Genomic DNA, 15,322 nt, shown 5'->3' with positions numbered 1-15,322 from the left:
TGGCTCTTTTATAATGAAAGATTTAGCTAAAGGGGCCTGTGGGTGGAGACCCAAGTTGGGAGGGCTAGAATTTGCTTGGTGAGGGTTGGGAAACCTAAACAGATCATTAGAATGGGGGCTGGGACAGCCCAAGTTGGCTCAGATCTGATGGAAGCTAGGAGAGCCTGGATCTCCGATTGGTATTCAAAGGGATGCTTTTGACCAGAATTTGTATATCAAATAAAGGTCCTAGCTTCCTGAATTGATAATGCATCAGCTAGGAGGGGTTGGGAATCAGAAAGGAATAAATTAATCTGAAAGTACTAGTTTCTTAAAGGGACCACAACCCACATCACTTTCCCAACCTCAACAGTACTATATCATCATATTTGTTATTTAGTCATTGATTTATGTCTGACTCTGCATGACTCCATGGATTTCTGGCAAAGATATTACAATGATTTGCCTTTCCCCCCCCCTCCAGTTTGCTATTTTACAGATGAAGGGAGCAAATAGGGGTTAAGTCACTTGTCTAGGGTCACACAGCTTATTAAATGTCTAAGATTGGTTTGAAAACAGATCTTTCTGATTATAACCTAGTGATCTATCTACTGTACTACCTAGCTGCCCACATTTTCATATAACCCCTTCTGAATGCACAAATCAGTTTATTTTTCTAAATTTCTCTGGTTTTGTCTTTGTATTTCCAAATTCCTACTTAGCTCTGTTTTTTTTTTTTTTTTTTTTTTTTTTTTTTTTTTTTTTTTTAATGAATGAAGCATTTATTAAACTGTCACTATGTGCAAAAGCATTGTGCTAAGTACTGGGAAAGTGAAAGAGGCCCTATTCTCAATGAGCTTATATTCTAATGGGAAGAAAGCTTATATAAAAGGTCTCAAAGATACAGTACAAAAGAGATACCAATGTCTCTTCTTTCCTATCATTTTCACTGATAAAAACATATCTGTTTTTGATGTTAAACCATTTAACAGAATCAAGGTGGTACTGTCTTCTTGTCTTGGTGGCTTGGTAGCAAGAACTTTTTTCTGGGTTGACAGTAACTGTGGCTATATCACTTCAGTCCTAATGATTCTTGTGGGGAATAGATAAGGTGAAGAACTTACAGGAATGTATGAATTCTTTTTCTGTATTTTATTGTTTCTGTGTCTCCCCTATGACCTGTATATGTGCAGGCTCATATCTACTTGAGCCTTGGCCAGCTAGAAACATATTTACTTAACCTGAACTAATGACATTTATTGGTATTTGACATTTATCAATATTTAGTCTATTAGCTGGACCACTGTCTGCTTGATTAAGCCTGAAGGCCTGACTTTCTGTTTCCCAGAAATCAGGAGATTTCAGGGAAACAGAAACCTTCCATTCCAATCTCCCCAAATAGCAACAACCAATTAGATGCCTCCCCCTCCCCTTCTCAATGCTCTCTTACTTGTGATGTAATTTCTTGTATAAAAGCTATGTATCTTTACTACTTCTTTAGCCCTCCTACCACGAGCTTATCTTGCGATGGGACGGCTCATCCTCCGGAGGTTTTTTTTTTTTTCAATAAACAACTTTTCTGCCTTCTACTGAGGGATCTCTGAGTAGTCATTTTGGGTAAGAGTCTTCTACATCCCTCACAATTCTTAAATGATTTCTCATTGACCTTTTTTTTTTAAGACAATTTTAAAAAATTGATATCTTACATTTTCATCTATTTTAAAAAATATTTTGATTTTGTTCTAATATTTCTGTCTCCTGGTGTCACTGTTTTCTGTCTTGTCTGTGCTAGTTTTCAGAAAGTCCATTTCTTGGTTAAAGTTTATCACTTGATTTTCCAAATTATTTATTCTCTTTCCAATTCTTTCTTCCAGAGTTTTTATTTCATTTCTTTTCTCTTGCTTCATTTTTTGTACATATTCTTGTTGTCTTGTTGAAATCCATTTTTTTCCTTTAAGCTACTGCTTGTAATTTTTAGGTAGTCTTCTCTTGAAAGATCTCTATAGCTACAATAATTTTTGATACTAGTCTATATTTTCTTAGATTTACTCATCTCCATCTCCAGTTCCCAAATTGAGGCTTTAGGCCAAAACCAGACTCTGTCCCCTACTACATATTTGGGTGGGGTGGTTGACTGAACTTAATCTCACCCTATGATACCTTGGGTTCTTGTGCTGAACTCTTTATCCTGGAATTAGCCCTCCTCCCATTGCCTATATCTTTAAAACTCAGATCACTGGATCTGATCTCTCTGAGATCTTGGGACAGAGTGTTAGGCATTACAGATCCCTGTTCTGTACTGATCCCTGCCATTTCCTAGGGCTTCCAGGGTCCCATTCTAAGACTTTCTGACCATCTTGGCATTTTCCAGGGACCAGGAGGGATGCTCTTCACTCACTTTCCTGACTGTCGTCTTTCCTATTGACCTCAGGTTTCTGAAATATTTTCCCCCTACAGTCAAGTGGAAGAGTCTTATTGAATTATATAATCATTCAATCTAGTATGAATTTCAGCGTTTTTTTTTTTTTTGTTTTGTTTTGTTTTTTTTTGGAGTAGGTATGGTAGAGTTGTAGGGTGTGACTCTTTTCAGATAGCCATTGTGACTGAAAGTTGAATAACTCTAAGGAAAATTCTCACATCAATCCTATCTCATTGCAACTTCCCCACTTTGCTTCTAATTCTGCCATCTGTGGAAGAGTAGAATTTCAATTCATTCCACATGACAACCCTTGAAATATATGAAGCCGTTATGTTCTCTTTATCCTAGCCCCCTCAGGCCTTCTTTTTTGTAGGCTAAACCTTCTCATATGGAATAATTTTGTGCCTCTTCACCATCCTGACTGTCCTCCTTAGCACATCTTGTCAATGTTCTCTTTCTCTTTTTTTTCCCTGAGGCAACTTGGGGGTTAAATGACTTGCCCAGGTCACACAGCTAGGAAGTATTAAATGTCTGAGGCTGGCTTTGAACTCAGGTCCTCCTGACTTCAGGGCCCACACTCTATCCACTGTACCATCTAGCTGTCTTGTCAGTGTTCTCTTAAGATACAATGCTCATATCAGAAAATAGAATTCCAACTATGATGTGACCAGGATGTTATTAATTCCCCCTCTTTCTGGAAATCCCACTGTTCCTTCATTGAACTCAGAAATGGCCTTTGCTCCTTTTGTGGGCAGGATTGTATAAACCAGTGAGGTAACCATAATGGTAGCAACCAGACTTGACCCTCTTTTTAAAGGTTATTGATATATTTTTTCTTAAAGTGCAATTACTTCCTGATATATACTATTCTGATCCCCTTGAGAATCCTCCCTTGTAACAAAGAAAGACAATTCATCAAAACCAGCTGATAAAACAAATCATCTCACAACATATGCAACATTTTCCCTCCTTCACCCTTCCAAGCCACCACTTCACTACTGAGAAAAGGAAGGGCAAGTTTCATCCTCTGTCCCAAAGACTGGAAATGGGCCACTGCCATTTGTCTAAGTTTTGATCCCTTTTTTATGATGCCTAAGACACTGTGGAAGGAAGTAAACACATAGAGTTTTGAGAAGTTTTATTTGACACAAGAAGGAGCAAGGGTGCTGTGCACAGGGTTAGCAGAGCCTGGCCTCTTCTCCCAGGTGAGGTGGGATAGGGGATGCTTGCTCTAGTAAATAAGGAGGGATGTTGGGAGCCTTTGAACTATTCACTGGTTTTCAAAGGCAATGAAATCAATGTAGCAACCTGGAGGGAACAGAAAAGAGAAATTCTTGAGTTAAAGATGAAAAAGACATTAACTCCATTGCCACCTCTAATATCGACTTTCCTGATGCTAACTCTGACTCCATTCTCAATCTTAGATCCAAATCCTATCCTTATTTGCAATCTTAAACCCATCATCCCTGGCTCTCCCTGCCCAGTGTACAGCTGTTTCCCCCCTTGCCTCCCAAAGGAAGTTTTACCTGCTTAGGCTTTAGCCAGAGTTATGACTCCTAGAAAAGGCATATGTTCCAGGGAAGTAATAGCTGTGCGTTTCTTCACCGGCTCTTTCCACTTGAGTGCACTGGGTTTCCTGCTGCCCCTCAGGATCCTGTGGGTACACTTAGGCTTGGTCTCAGCCACAAGGTTAAACAGAAAACCACTTCCTCCTATTCTGCCCCTTCCTCTTCCTCCTCCTCCCTCATCATTCTGCTCAAGACCACTCTTCACCCAGGAACCCTCCGGTAATTCAGGCTTCCCAGCTCTCTTTCTCCCTTCCTCCTTCCCCCCTAGAAATATAGCATCAAGGCCTACCCTTTGACCCCATGGGGGCCCAATAGGGCAGTGAATCATCTGCTTCAGGACCCGGTCCTTGGAATCAAACTTGATGCAAGCCAAACAGCTCCTCTTCCGCTGGAATCATAGAAACATCAGTCTATGGATTGTAGATCTAGAGCTGGAAGGAATCTTGAGCCACCTCTTTATTTTACTGATGAGGAAACTGAGACCCAAAGAAGAAGTGACCAGGTCAAGTCACTCAGGTAGCAACCGGCCAGAGTAAAAGTCAAACCCAGCTCCTTTGACTGCCAATCCAGCACTCTTTCTCCTATGCCACATTGCCCATAATAGATGAGTTAGTGCTAGAGAATGGGATGCACTGAGGACATGGCAGGATGGAGTTGTTGTAGGAAAAGACATATGGGATCAGCTGTGCTGAAATGGAGAGCACTGGGGACAATGGGCTTATTTCTTGGCTAACGGGCACCAGAAATTAAGGGGATGTTGGCGTTATCCATGACAGTTGGTATAAGTGGAACACCAAAGCTAGTGCCCAGAACCTCCTCCATCCTCCAGCTTTAGGATCTTAGAAATAATGTGATCCAACCCCCCTATTTTACAAATGCAAAGGTCATTAAGACCCAGAGAGATTAAAGTGACTTGTTATGGTTACTGCAGAGCTAGGCCTAGAATTGAAGTCTGTAGATATCTAGTGCTATGTTCCTTTCACTTCCCCTAAGCTTTATCAGTTCTAGTTAAGCTATGGTTTTTAGGTTGTACTAGTTCTGTCTTAGATTTACCCAGGGGCCTAGATTAGCAGTACCTCATTTTTAAGGATCAAGGAAGTCTAGGGAATTCAGTAGTCTTGGGAGATCTGAAACCAAATCCTGTCCTTTTGGTCTGTCTAATGTCTTGAAACATAGAAGTGATAGGTAGAATCAATCTCTCTTTCTGGAGACCTTAAAGCAAAGTTCACACAGGACCTGTCCGATTCTACTTCAGAATTGCTCCTCATAAAAACAATCATATTTCCTCACTGTTATTCTTGAAGACTAAGTTCATTCCTTCCCTCATCCATCGAAGGAACTCATTTGCAATTGGCTTAACCTCCAGAAAGCTGCCTGTCCACCCCTCTCCACTCCCACGATGGGGCCGTTGCCACTGCCTTCCAAGATGAGGCTTGTTATTCTTCTTCCTCTCCCCCAAGTCACACTAGCCCACACACAAAAGCCAGGTTTCCATGCTCTATCTCTTTGACATACACAAAAGAGGTACATGTTCTATTATACAGACGACCCCCCATTTCTCTATTACACATATATGCAGTGCATGCCCCGTTATATTTCTAAACACACACAAGACACATGTTCCACTGTATATACATAATGCAAAGGCATATGTCTATCTCTATATACAAAAATATATATCTCATCACATATACACACATTAAGACACAGGCATCAGTAATAAACACAGACTTGCATACATCCCTCCGTTCCATTACATACAGACAGAAGTGTTTCCTTGTATATACTTAAGTACAGAGAGACTCAGATCTATGTCCCTGAAACCACACCAATACATACATAGCAGAGGGGACGTTTGACCTTCACTCACCCCATTGGGTTTGACCTTGCACTCGGCATTCCTCCAGTCCTTCTTTCTGCAGCTGGTCTGCTGCAGCATAAACTCCAGTCGGACAAATGTCCCTCCAGGGTATGGCTAAGGATAGACACAAAGGTGAACCAGCTCCTACCCTGCTTAAAACCTGTTCCCCTCCTTTATCTTGTGGTTTGTAGACTTCTCTAGGGTTAGAGGCATTATCTTACCACCCTCCACCCCATTGCCTAGCACAGGTTTCCATAAACAGCAGGTGTTTAATCAACGTTGGTTCATTACTACTACTGTTTTTTTATGCTACTATATTGCATCATTGTTGTTCAGTTGTTTTCCAGGCATGTATTATTCCTCGTGACCCTTTTTAGGGTTTTCTTGGCAAAGACATTTAAATGATTTGCCATTTCCTTCTCCAGCTCATTTTACAGGGGCAAACAGGGTTAAATGCCTTGTCCAAGCTCACATAGCTAGGAAGTACCTGTAGCTGGCTGTGAACTTGGGTCTTCCTGATTCCAGCTCAGCACTCACTCGACTAGGCTACCTACCTTGCCCAACTATAGTGCATTGCTTTCCCTCAAGTGAGATGGCTTTGAGAAGGTGATACCCAGTGTGGCACAATGGAAAGTATTGGATTTGTAACCAGAGGTCCTGGGTTCAAATCCTGGCTCTGCCACTTTCTGTGATCTTGGACAGGAGGTTATCTCTGTAGGCCTTGGTTTTCTCATCTATGAAATGAAACCATTGAACTAAATTACCTCAATCTGTGGTCCTATAATCTTTTCTTGGTATCTGGAGGCTAATCTTTTTCAAACTTTCTTGCTGGGCATCTGGTATTGTTACCAGAAGGTGTCAGTGGTCCTACATTGATAAATATGAGTTGTTCCTCCACACATGTGCCCTGATCATAATTCCTCTATGTGTGTGCTCACTATTTCCATGAATACTTTATGTATTTGTGAAATAGTGTTCCTTGGATTTGGGGGGAAGGTGTAATATTCTATTGTGACTTTTTTATTGTTATTCTATTAAATGCCTTTACATAAAAACAAAAACAACAAGAAACTTGCCTGCTGGAGAAATATTTACATCTCTGGAATAGAACCCCACAATGTGTCCCCTCCCAAAGCAAATTTAAGAATTTTCTCATTCCAATCAAAGGGATCCCTCCTACCCACCATGTCACTGGCTCTGTCCACACCAATCTCCTTGAATGCCCACTGCACAGGTGGATGATTGTGGAACTTCTCCAAAGCCACCTGCAAGCCCCGTTGTTGTGGCATTGAGAGCTCATCTCCTCTGGTTCCTGTGGGCCCCAGGGTACTGAGCCACAGGGCCAAGGGAAACAGCAATTGCCTCATTTCTTTTCTGCACATCACAGTCAATTGGACCCAGGCCAGGCACCTGCAAGGGATAAAGCTGTGTCCATACAAGATTCCCCTGCCAAATCCCACATTCTCTATTCTCCCTGCAGCCCTACTCCTTCTCCTGTGTCGCCCAAACTCAACATCATAGTTCCCTGCCAGTCTCTGCTGATCTGCTCTTAGTCATTCTTCAGTTGTGCAGGAAGAAACAGGTTCCAATGGGGAAGGAGTAAGAACCTGGGGATGGAAGGCAGAGATTGATATAACCTTAGATGGGGTCATGCTCAGGAAAGGTGGGGAAGTAGGGGGCAAATACACTCTATCTATTGAAAGGAAAAGTGAATTCAGAATAAAATGAACAACTAGGACACCTTTGATGAAATGAGGAGCAATTAATGTAGCCCAGTGCTGAATTTGTAGTCAGAGAACTTGGATTTGAAATTCAGCATTGCTCACTCGGCAAGCTCATTAGAGTGGGCCTGGCCAAGTTGTTTTATTAGGATCTTAGATTCCTAATTAATAAAATAAGGAAGGGTGATTGCTCTCCAACGTCCTTTGCTGCTCAGTTCCTAGGAGCAAGTGAACTATAGCTGGGGAACCAGACAGAGTTTGTATGGAAACAGAGATTAGCTAAAGATCTCTCCCAGTTCTGAAGTCATCAAAGCCTAGGTGTGGGGTAGGGGTGGGAGGGCTATGCAAAAAGAGCTACTTCCTGTGAGTTCTTTCAGAAAGTGAGAATGTGACTCCCTGGATGCTCTTTAGCTACCTCTCTTTCTCTTTCCTTCCTAGCTTTCTCTTTTTAGTAGCTGCCTTCCCTAGCAGAACTGATTAGGAAGAGCTGCTCTGAAGTTTCCCAGAAATTGGAAATGATGTCATAGTCAGGGCCAGGCTCCTGAGGCCCTGGAAACAAATTCTATCTTCCCTCCCACTCTCTGTCCCATTCTATACACTCTACTTTAACATGCCACCTCTTTTTCTCAACTCTGTCTCTCTTCCCAGTCCATTCCACTCAGTATCCTCCCCCTTCCCCTTCTCTGACCCTCCTCTCCCTCCCTCCCTCCTCTGGGGTCAGGTCAGTGCCCGGGAGTTTCCCAGCTCCCCCGAGGTCTTAGCTCCGCCTCCAGCCCCTGGCACTGAGAAGGCCTGGGTGGGAAGGAGAAGAATAGAGAAGGAAGAGGAGAGACACACACTGAAGAAGAATATTTTGGGGAGGACGTAAACACCCTTAGAAGAACTGAGCGGGTGTTTAACCCTCAGCATGCTGGGGCCTGTTCCTGGGCTGTCCAATGGGGCTTAGCCCTCAGCATGTTGGGGCCTGTTACTAGGCTGTCCAATCCAAGAAATCTTGGATCTCAACAAGATTCCAGCTCCCCTTCCCCCTGCAGAGCCTCCTGGTTCCTACAAATATTGCTTCTTTTCTCGCTTAGCTCCTTCCCAGAAAGGCTTCCTTATTTCTCTTCCCCTAAAAGGCCTCCCCCTTTTTTTTTTCTTTTCTGGGCCCAAATCACTTCTGCTTTCTTTTTCCTTCTCCCAGTTTCTGGGAACCAGATTGTCCTTGCTCTTTATCCCCCTACTTGTTCCACTGTCGCAGACCCCTTATCCCTGAGAAAAGTTCCAAAGTTTGATCCGATATCCAGCATAATGGGGATATAAAACTGGACTCTGGAGTCTGCTTTTCACCTCCCCTCTGACCCACCCTTCTATTTCCTCACCCCACTTCTACTTTCTCACCCTCATGTCCATCCCTCATTAAACTCCCCTCCACCTCTTTCCCACTTCACCTTCTTCTTAGCTGGGGCTGCTGGACCTCTCTTCTTAAGCTCCCGGTAGCCGTCTGCCTCTCCTCCCCTTACCCCCCAACCTCCGCCTCCCCAGCTCCTCCCCTGCATCTGGTCTCTGCCCCCATCTCCTCCCACCACTGGCTCCATGACACCCCCCTCCCCATTACCATCATCCAATCCTTCTAGGTTCTTACTCCTACAACTCCTGGGATGCCCTTCTGCCCTAACTCTGAAAGATCCAGAATGGTCTCCCAAGCAGCAGCCCCAAGCCTTTGTCCTTCTCCCAAGCCTCCCCTTTCTTCTTCCATTCTCCCTAACCCCACCCCCCCTTTCCAAATTCAGGGAATCTGGCCAGCTGGCTGGACCTCAGTCCAGGCAGCTAGCTGAGCTCCTCCACTAGACTATGCCATCCAAAAGGGAATTCTGTCCCCATGAATCTACCTTTAGGGTAAATCCTGCCACACATCAGCTTTACCTAGTCCAGACTTTGACCATGGTGTTTGGTCTCTCTCCTTGTTTCTAGACAGGGCTGTCTTTACACATTACATCTTATCTTGCCTCCCCATTGCCAGTTCCAGGATCTCACACATATCTAATCAGAAAATTCCTTCTAAAGCCACACATCCCTTGATTTGTCAACAAAATAAACATTTACGGAACCCTTACTATGTGTTCTGGGCTTGCACTGGGGATAGGAAAGTAAGTATCTCTGACTTTAAAAGTTTACATTCCATGTTGGTGATAAGGATACATTTTAAAAAATAAAGGCTATAGAAGAGACATATTAGTCCCCTTGATAATATAGTGACATTCTGATGTAATTGGAATTTTATTAGGAGAGCTTCTGCTCATCCTAGTAAACCCCTCAAATCAACTTGATGAAATTATAGCATCTAGACCAGGGGTGTGTTGGAATGAATGGTTTATGACAAGTAGCTGCTGAATTTAAAGTGAATACTTAGAACTCAGAAACTGGGAAATGCTAACAAATCAGGATTTGGTGTATTGTTTAATTGATTGTCTAGACTGAAGAAAATGATGGAGGAAATGTGACTAATGCTGATTAAATTTTAAAATGTGTCAAGCTTATTTTGGGGGAGCTATATATTAAATATCTACCAACATACTCCTAGACTATAGTCTCTTCTATAGCCTTTATTTTTTAAAGTATTGTCAGAATTGGGGTGCTTCCATGCCACTTGCAGAAGGACAGTGAGCTCCTCTGATTTGGATCTCCAGCCTGGAATTAACTTGAAGATAATTGGTGATTTCCAGGAGCAGGGAAGGAGAAAGGAAGATATACAGATTTTTGCTAGAGAATAGTATGGTTTGTGAGAGTTGTCTTTGGTTCTGCAGAATATGATGCAAGAAGAATTCAGCAAAGGATGGGGAGTGGAGAAGGGGAAGTTTCTTTCCCTCTCAACCCCATCAAGAGCAACAACGGAAACTCATAGTAGAAGCCCATGGCAAACTGAGACTCTCAAATCTAGATGACTTTTGCCTTCCTATTCCCTTTTCTGAGCACAGGTTAGTGGTTAGTTTGCATATATCCTAACTGGTCTATCAGCAACTAGGTGGCAAGGTAGATAGCAAACTGGTTCTAAAAGGTCTAGTTCAAATTTAACTTCAGTCACTTAATAGTTAATGTTATTCTGGGCAAGTCGATGAAACTTGTTTGCCTCAGTTTCCTCATCTATAAAATGAACTGGAGAAGAAAATGGCAAACCCTCCAGTGTCTTTGCCAAAAAAAACAACAACCAAAAAAAACCCAAACCCAAATGGGTCATAAAAAGTTTGACACAATTGAACAATTAACAATTGGTCAGTAGTCAATAGACATTTATTATGTTTTTCCTTTGTGCCAAACACTGTGCTAAGTTCTGCAGATACAAAGAAAGGCAAAGCAGCTTCTTTTTGACATTGGTATAGTTTCACTGGACCTTTGAGTTTCAAGACTGATGTATGTAGATAACAGATATAAGAGGTAATAAGAGATCAATCAATTGAATTCAGGAGAATTTTTTAGAGTAAAAGCAGGGGACAAAAAGCAGCAGCCACTTTGGTTGCTCTGCCAACATACAGGTGCAGGAAATTCTAAACATAAATAATTCTCAGTTAAGACTAAGCTGCTACAATAGAGAAGTTCTTGGCAGCAGGGGCAAGTAGCTAAAATGACCATGATGAAAAGAAAAGGAGACTTCAGGTTGCCCCTGGGAAGAAAGTAACAGATGGAATTACAGAAGGGCATTTCCAGACTTTAAACTCTGCACTGATTTTGAGATTAGATGCTTTTCCCCTGTGTCTAAAGCTGTAGTGTGAGAGTTGGAGTTGGTGAACTGGTCATGACTTCCTATAATCCTAAAATCTAGATGCTTGTTGAATAAGGAAATTGCCACTGATGGGTGGGGGAGATGGGAGGAAGAAGACTGCCCCAAGTATTTTCGTTTGTAGGAAAGTCGGGGGGAAGGGGAGAATGAAGAAGGGAGAAGGGGAGAATGAAGAAAAGAGCAGGAGAGTTAGATATGGGAACTAATGACAATTGGTAATCTATGTAACATTTAAGCAATCTTTCCGCTTTTTACACATCACTTATTTAATATAGTTAAACTGTTTACTAAGAGAATGAGTTTTAAAGGGGCAGAACTTTTGATTGACATGTAAAAGAATGTAGTGTGTACACAAGCTAAGAGACCAATTTACATGCATGTCTCTAGGAGTTTTTTGACCTGGGGTCCATGACTGTGGGGAGATTTCAGGGCAACCTGAACTTGGATGGGGAAATTTTATTTTTTTAAATTTTCACTACCTTCTAAGGGAAATCTTTTCCTCCCATGATGAATGTAGGCAGATGACCATGCTAGGATTAGCAGTGCCTGGTACTTTGTCACAATAAAAATCACTGATATTTTTCACATCATATTACAATTGTTTACAAATGTCTTGAAATGTTATACCATGATATTGCATGTGATCCAATTTTGCGGTTTATCAAATGTATTTTAATACTTTCTGTATTAATAAATGAAAATAAAATACATATTCTTTATTTTATGTTATGCATTTAAAAAGACTATTTGGAGAAGTGATTATAGATTTAAACCTGTCAAAGGGCCCATGACAGTCACAAAAGATTTAGAAACCCCTATTCTAAATGTCTGGGAGCAGAGCTTTTGAGTAGACGACAAGAATGGACTCAGATCCTGCTGATGTCTTTAGACTCAAATTTAAAAGATTGACTGGGCACTTATATATTCCAATAGCACAACCTAGTGGCGACAGTAAATACAGTATAATTTGGAGTCTGGGACTGATGTTCTGGAAGCTCCATAGGTTGTGACACTTGAAGAGTGCTGGAGAAAGCCTAGGTTTGCTTCTAAAACAAGCAGATGAGGACAGAATATATTCTGGGCATGCAGGACAGTTTATGAGATGCAATGTGAAGTTCAGGGAAAATCAAAGCATGTAGTAGAAAAGTCATGTGGATAAATCCTGAAAGGTAGGCTAAAGTCAATCTGCATAATGGCACCTTAAAGAGAGAAAGTATCAGAGGCATGAATAACCTTGGATATATGCCTTTCCTGTGTGAGTGCTTAATTATCAGTGGAGTCTAAGTTTTTATCCATTCTTCTCATGAACTCTGTGTGTCTGGATAGAAAAGTAGATCCAAGTTTGGAGGAGGAAAGAGAAAATGTTTTATAGTTATAATTATAATTTTATAGTTCTTTCTTTACCATTTTAGTAAAAGCTGTTGCTAAGGAAACAAAAACATGTTTAGTTCAGAAAAATATATTTTCACGTTAGCCATATCCCCCCCCAAAAAAAAGTATGAAAACAAGGGCGAAGAGGAGGAGTGTTGCCATAGGAAAGCTAAGTAAAAGGATGTTGGAGAGAAGGTTCTAAAGCCAAATTTCCAGGGCCATGTGAAAAAATTGTGTCTTGAAGTCCCCCGAAATAGTCAATGGAACACATAAAAAGTTAAATTATTAGGGGTTGGATGGGGTGAAACCTCCAAATGCTCTAATGCTTCCCAATTACACCAGACAATTATCCTAGCTATGACTTTAACAGGATATATATAAATATCCTGAAAAAATTGCTTCCCCTCATGATGCTGTAGTTGAGAACAATGTAATTGTCTATTTATCCAATAAAAAGTCACATGCTAAGACAGAAAAATCATTCTTCTTTATACTTATCTCCCTCTCCTTGTATTATAATTATTTGTCTCCATTCATTTTCCAGGATGAAATCTGTGATTTCATAGGACACTCAGAGAAAGCACTCTCTATTATTGCAATATGGCACATACTTTGCAATTTCTGATGTTAGAGTGGCCTGGGGTCACAAAGAGGTGAAGTAGTTTACCCAAACTCATTCATCCTTTGTGTCAGAGTCTGAACTTGAACCTAAGGCTTCCTTATTCCAATCTTGTTCTCTATTCTTCATGGTTTGGCAATATCATTTCTTTCCCCCCCAAAAAAAAAAAGTTTTCATTGATTTTTTTATTTGGATTAATGGATTTTTTGGATTATTGATTCTTTTCAAATTATTGATTTATTTATTCTATTTCTTAAACCAATGGGGTCAAACTCAAGTAGAAATCTGAGCCATTAAAACCATATAGAAAAATCTGCAGGCACATTAACTTAGAAAACTACATATTGATAATACCATCCTCTGTTGTGTTTTTATTTTGTTAAATATTTCTCAATTACATTTTTAAATTGGGGGGGGGGGCAAGGCATTTAGAATTAAGTGACTTGCTCAGGGTCACACAGCTAGGAAGCATTAATTGTCTAAGGCCACATTTAAGTTCAGGTCCTCAGGTGCTTTATCCACTTCACCATCTAGTTCCCCACCCCATTATATTTTAATATGTTTTGAGTGGCACTGAAGAGGGCCATAATGTGGGCAGGACAGAGTGGTTGACAGCTCCATTTTACAGCATCATCTTTATTTCAAGTATCCCTTCCTCTCCCAGAGACTCATTTAACAAATATGTACAATGTGCATGTGATATCTGTTGATCTACTACTTCCACAAAGGATGACTAGAGGTGTCTTTTCAGATCTCTTCATTCCTGGATCTTAAGTTCTTCATCTATAAAATAAGAAAGTTGGATTGGATGGCCTCTAAGGTTCCTTCTAGTAGGCAAATTATTAAAGCAGGTTTTTTGTTGAAAGATCCATTCTCTATATTAGGTGATAAAGAGGAAGAAAATGGAGAGATGAAGTATTCATACTTAAGGATATAAGAATTGGGGAGGGGGGATCGAAACTCTGCACTGGTAAATAGTAATGAGAGATACAGAAAGGGATTCTACCCAGGGAGCTCGAGGATGTTGGCCACCAGTACTGACCAATAGAGAAACAAAAGAAAATACCAGATGGGATTGAATCCAGCTGGTTTATTCACTTCTCAAGACTTGTAATAGTCCTAATGCACTTCTCTGATCATATCATCCCACCTCTAATCAAAAAATTCAGTTCCTTGATATTGTATATTATATAAAGTTATATATGATCTGACTGTAGCCTACTTTAACTTTATGCCATGATCCTTTTCTTCAGTTAAATTTGACACTTTTCTTTCCCTTGTCCTCATGTATTGTTCCCTGCATGTGCTGTCCCCTATTCCAAGAAAGGAAGGATTCCTTCTGCTATCTTATTTGACATCCTTTCTATTCAGGTGCTGCCTTCTCCTCAGGAAGTCTTTTATATATATGTAGCTCATCACTTATGTAGAGGTTATAGATCATCACTTCCCAAAGGGAGAGAGAGATTGGCTGGGACTTGGATGAGAATCAAGAAAAGGATCCTTTTTGGTTCTGTATTGGATTAAAGGTTATATTACCTAGAGATAAGAAGATAAATAAAATGATGGTAATTTTATGAAGGAATCCCTATCCCTAAAGCTCTGAAACTGGGATGAATCTAGATATTTGGCAGTGTCCTGTCCTGAAAAAGGTAAGAGGTTCTGGTGAATCAATTGGGGTTGTCTAGAGCCACATACGGCTTGGGGTGAATTGTAAGTCTCTTGTGAAGACTGAGTTTAATAGTTGAATCTAAAGGTATGATTTTCAGATTAGGAGGGAGGAAAGGAATCCATAGTAAGTAAGCAGAGAAGATAGGTCTTTGTAAGGAAGGCAGGGCCTTGCAATGTCTTTCATCACATTATGCATATATATTTTCTACTCCACCTGTGTCTGGGTTTTGCAATTAAGTAGCTTTATAACCTTAGGCAAATTTCTGTGGGTCCTGGTCTTAGACCAGATGCTCTCCAAAGTCTCTCTTCTAATGCCAGTCAAATCACCAATGTCTTTCCTCCTTCTCCTCTCTTAATGT

At 40.9% G+C, this 15,322-nt stretch overlaps 1 protein-coding gene across 1 annotated transcript; it reads right to left on the bottom strand.

The window, feature by feature from the left end:
• Positions 1-3,521: 3,521 nt before the first annotated feature.
• Positions 3,522-9,084, bottom strand: RARRES2 (retinoic acid receptor responder 2). The gene is made up of 6 exons (XM_051961828.1): positions 8,979-9,084; positions 7,012-7,237; positions 5,837-5,941; positions 4,256-4,354; positions 3,925-4,052; positions 3,522-3,706 (listed from the first exon to the last, which is right to left on the bottom strand). Exons 2-5 carry the CDS (start codon positions 7,207-7,209, stop codon positions 3,936-3,938), a joined length of 519 nt encoding a protein of 172 aa, XP_051817788.1. The 5' UTR covers positions 7,210-7,237; positions 8,979-9,084; the 3' UTR covers positions 3,522-3,706; positions 3,925-3,935.
• Positions 9,085-15,322: the final 6,238 nt, after the last annotated feature.

The sequence above is a fragment of the Antechinus flavipes genome, chromosome 5 (assembly GCF_016432865.1).
Source record: "Antechinus flavipes isolate AdamAnt ecotype Samford, QLD, Australia chromosome 5, AdamAnt_v2, whole genome shotgun sequence".
NCBI classification, from domain to species: Eukaryota; Metazoa; Chordata; class Mammalia; order Dasyuromorphia; family Dasyuridae; genus Antechinus; species Antechinus flavipes.
The sequence above is the reverse complement of the archived record's forward strand: the minus strand, read 5'-3'. Positions and strand labels throughout refer to the sequence as shown.

Bases quoted from the DNA above. Each gene is read 5' to 3' on its own strand.
- RARRES2 (XM_051961828.1), bottom strand. From the start codon at position 7,209: ATGTGCAGAAAAGAAATGAGGCAATTGCTGTTTCCCTTGGCCCTGTGG. The intron at 4,355-5,836 runs GTGAGTGAAGGT...CTATGATTCCAG, and splicing joins GCAAGGTCAAACCCAATGGG to CGGAAGAGGAGCTGTTTGGC. The intron at 4,053-4,255 runs GTAGGCCTTGAT...GTGTACCCACAG, and splicing joins GGCCCCCATGGGGTCAAAGG to GATCCTGAGGGGCAGCAGGA.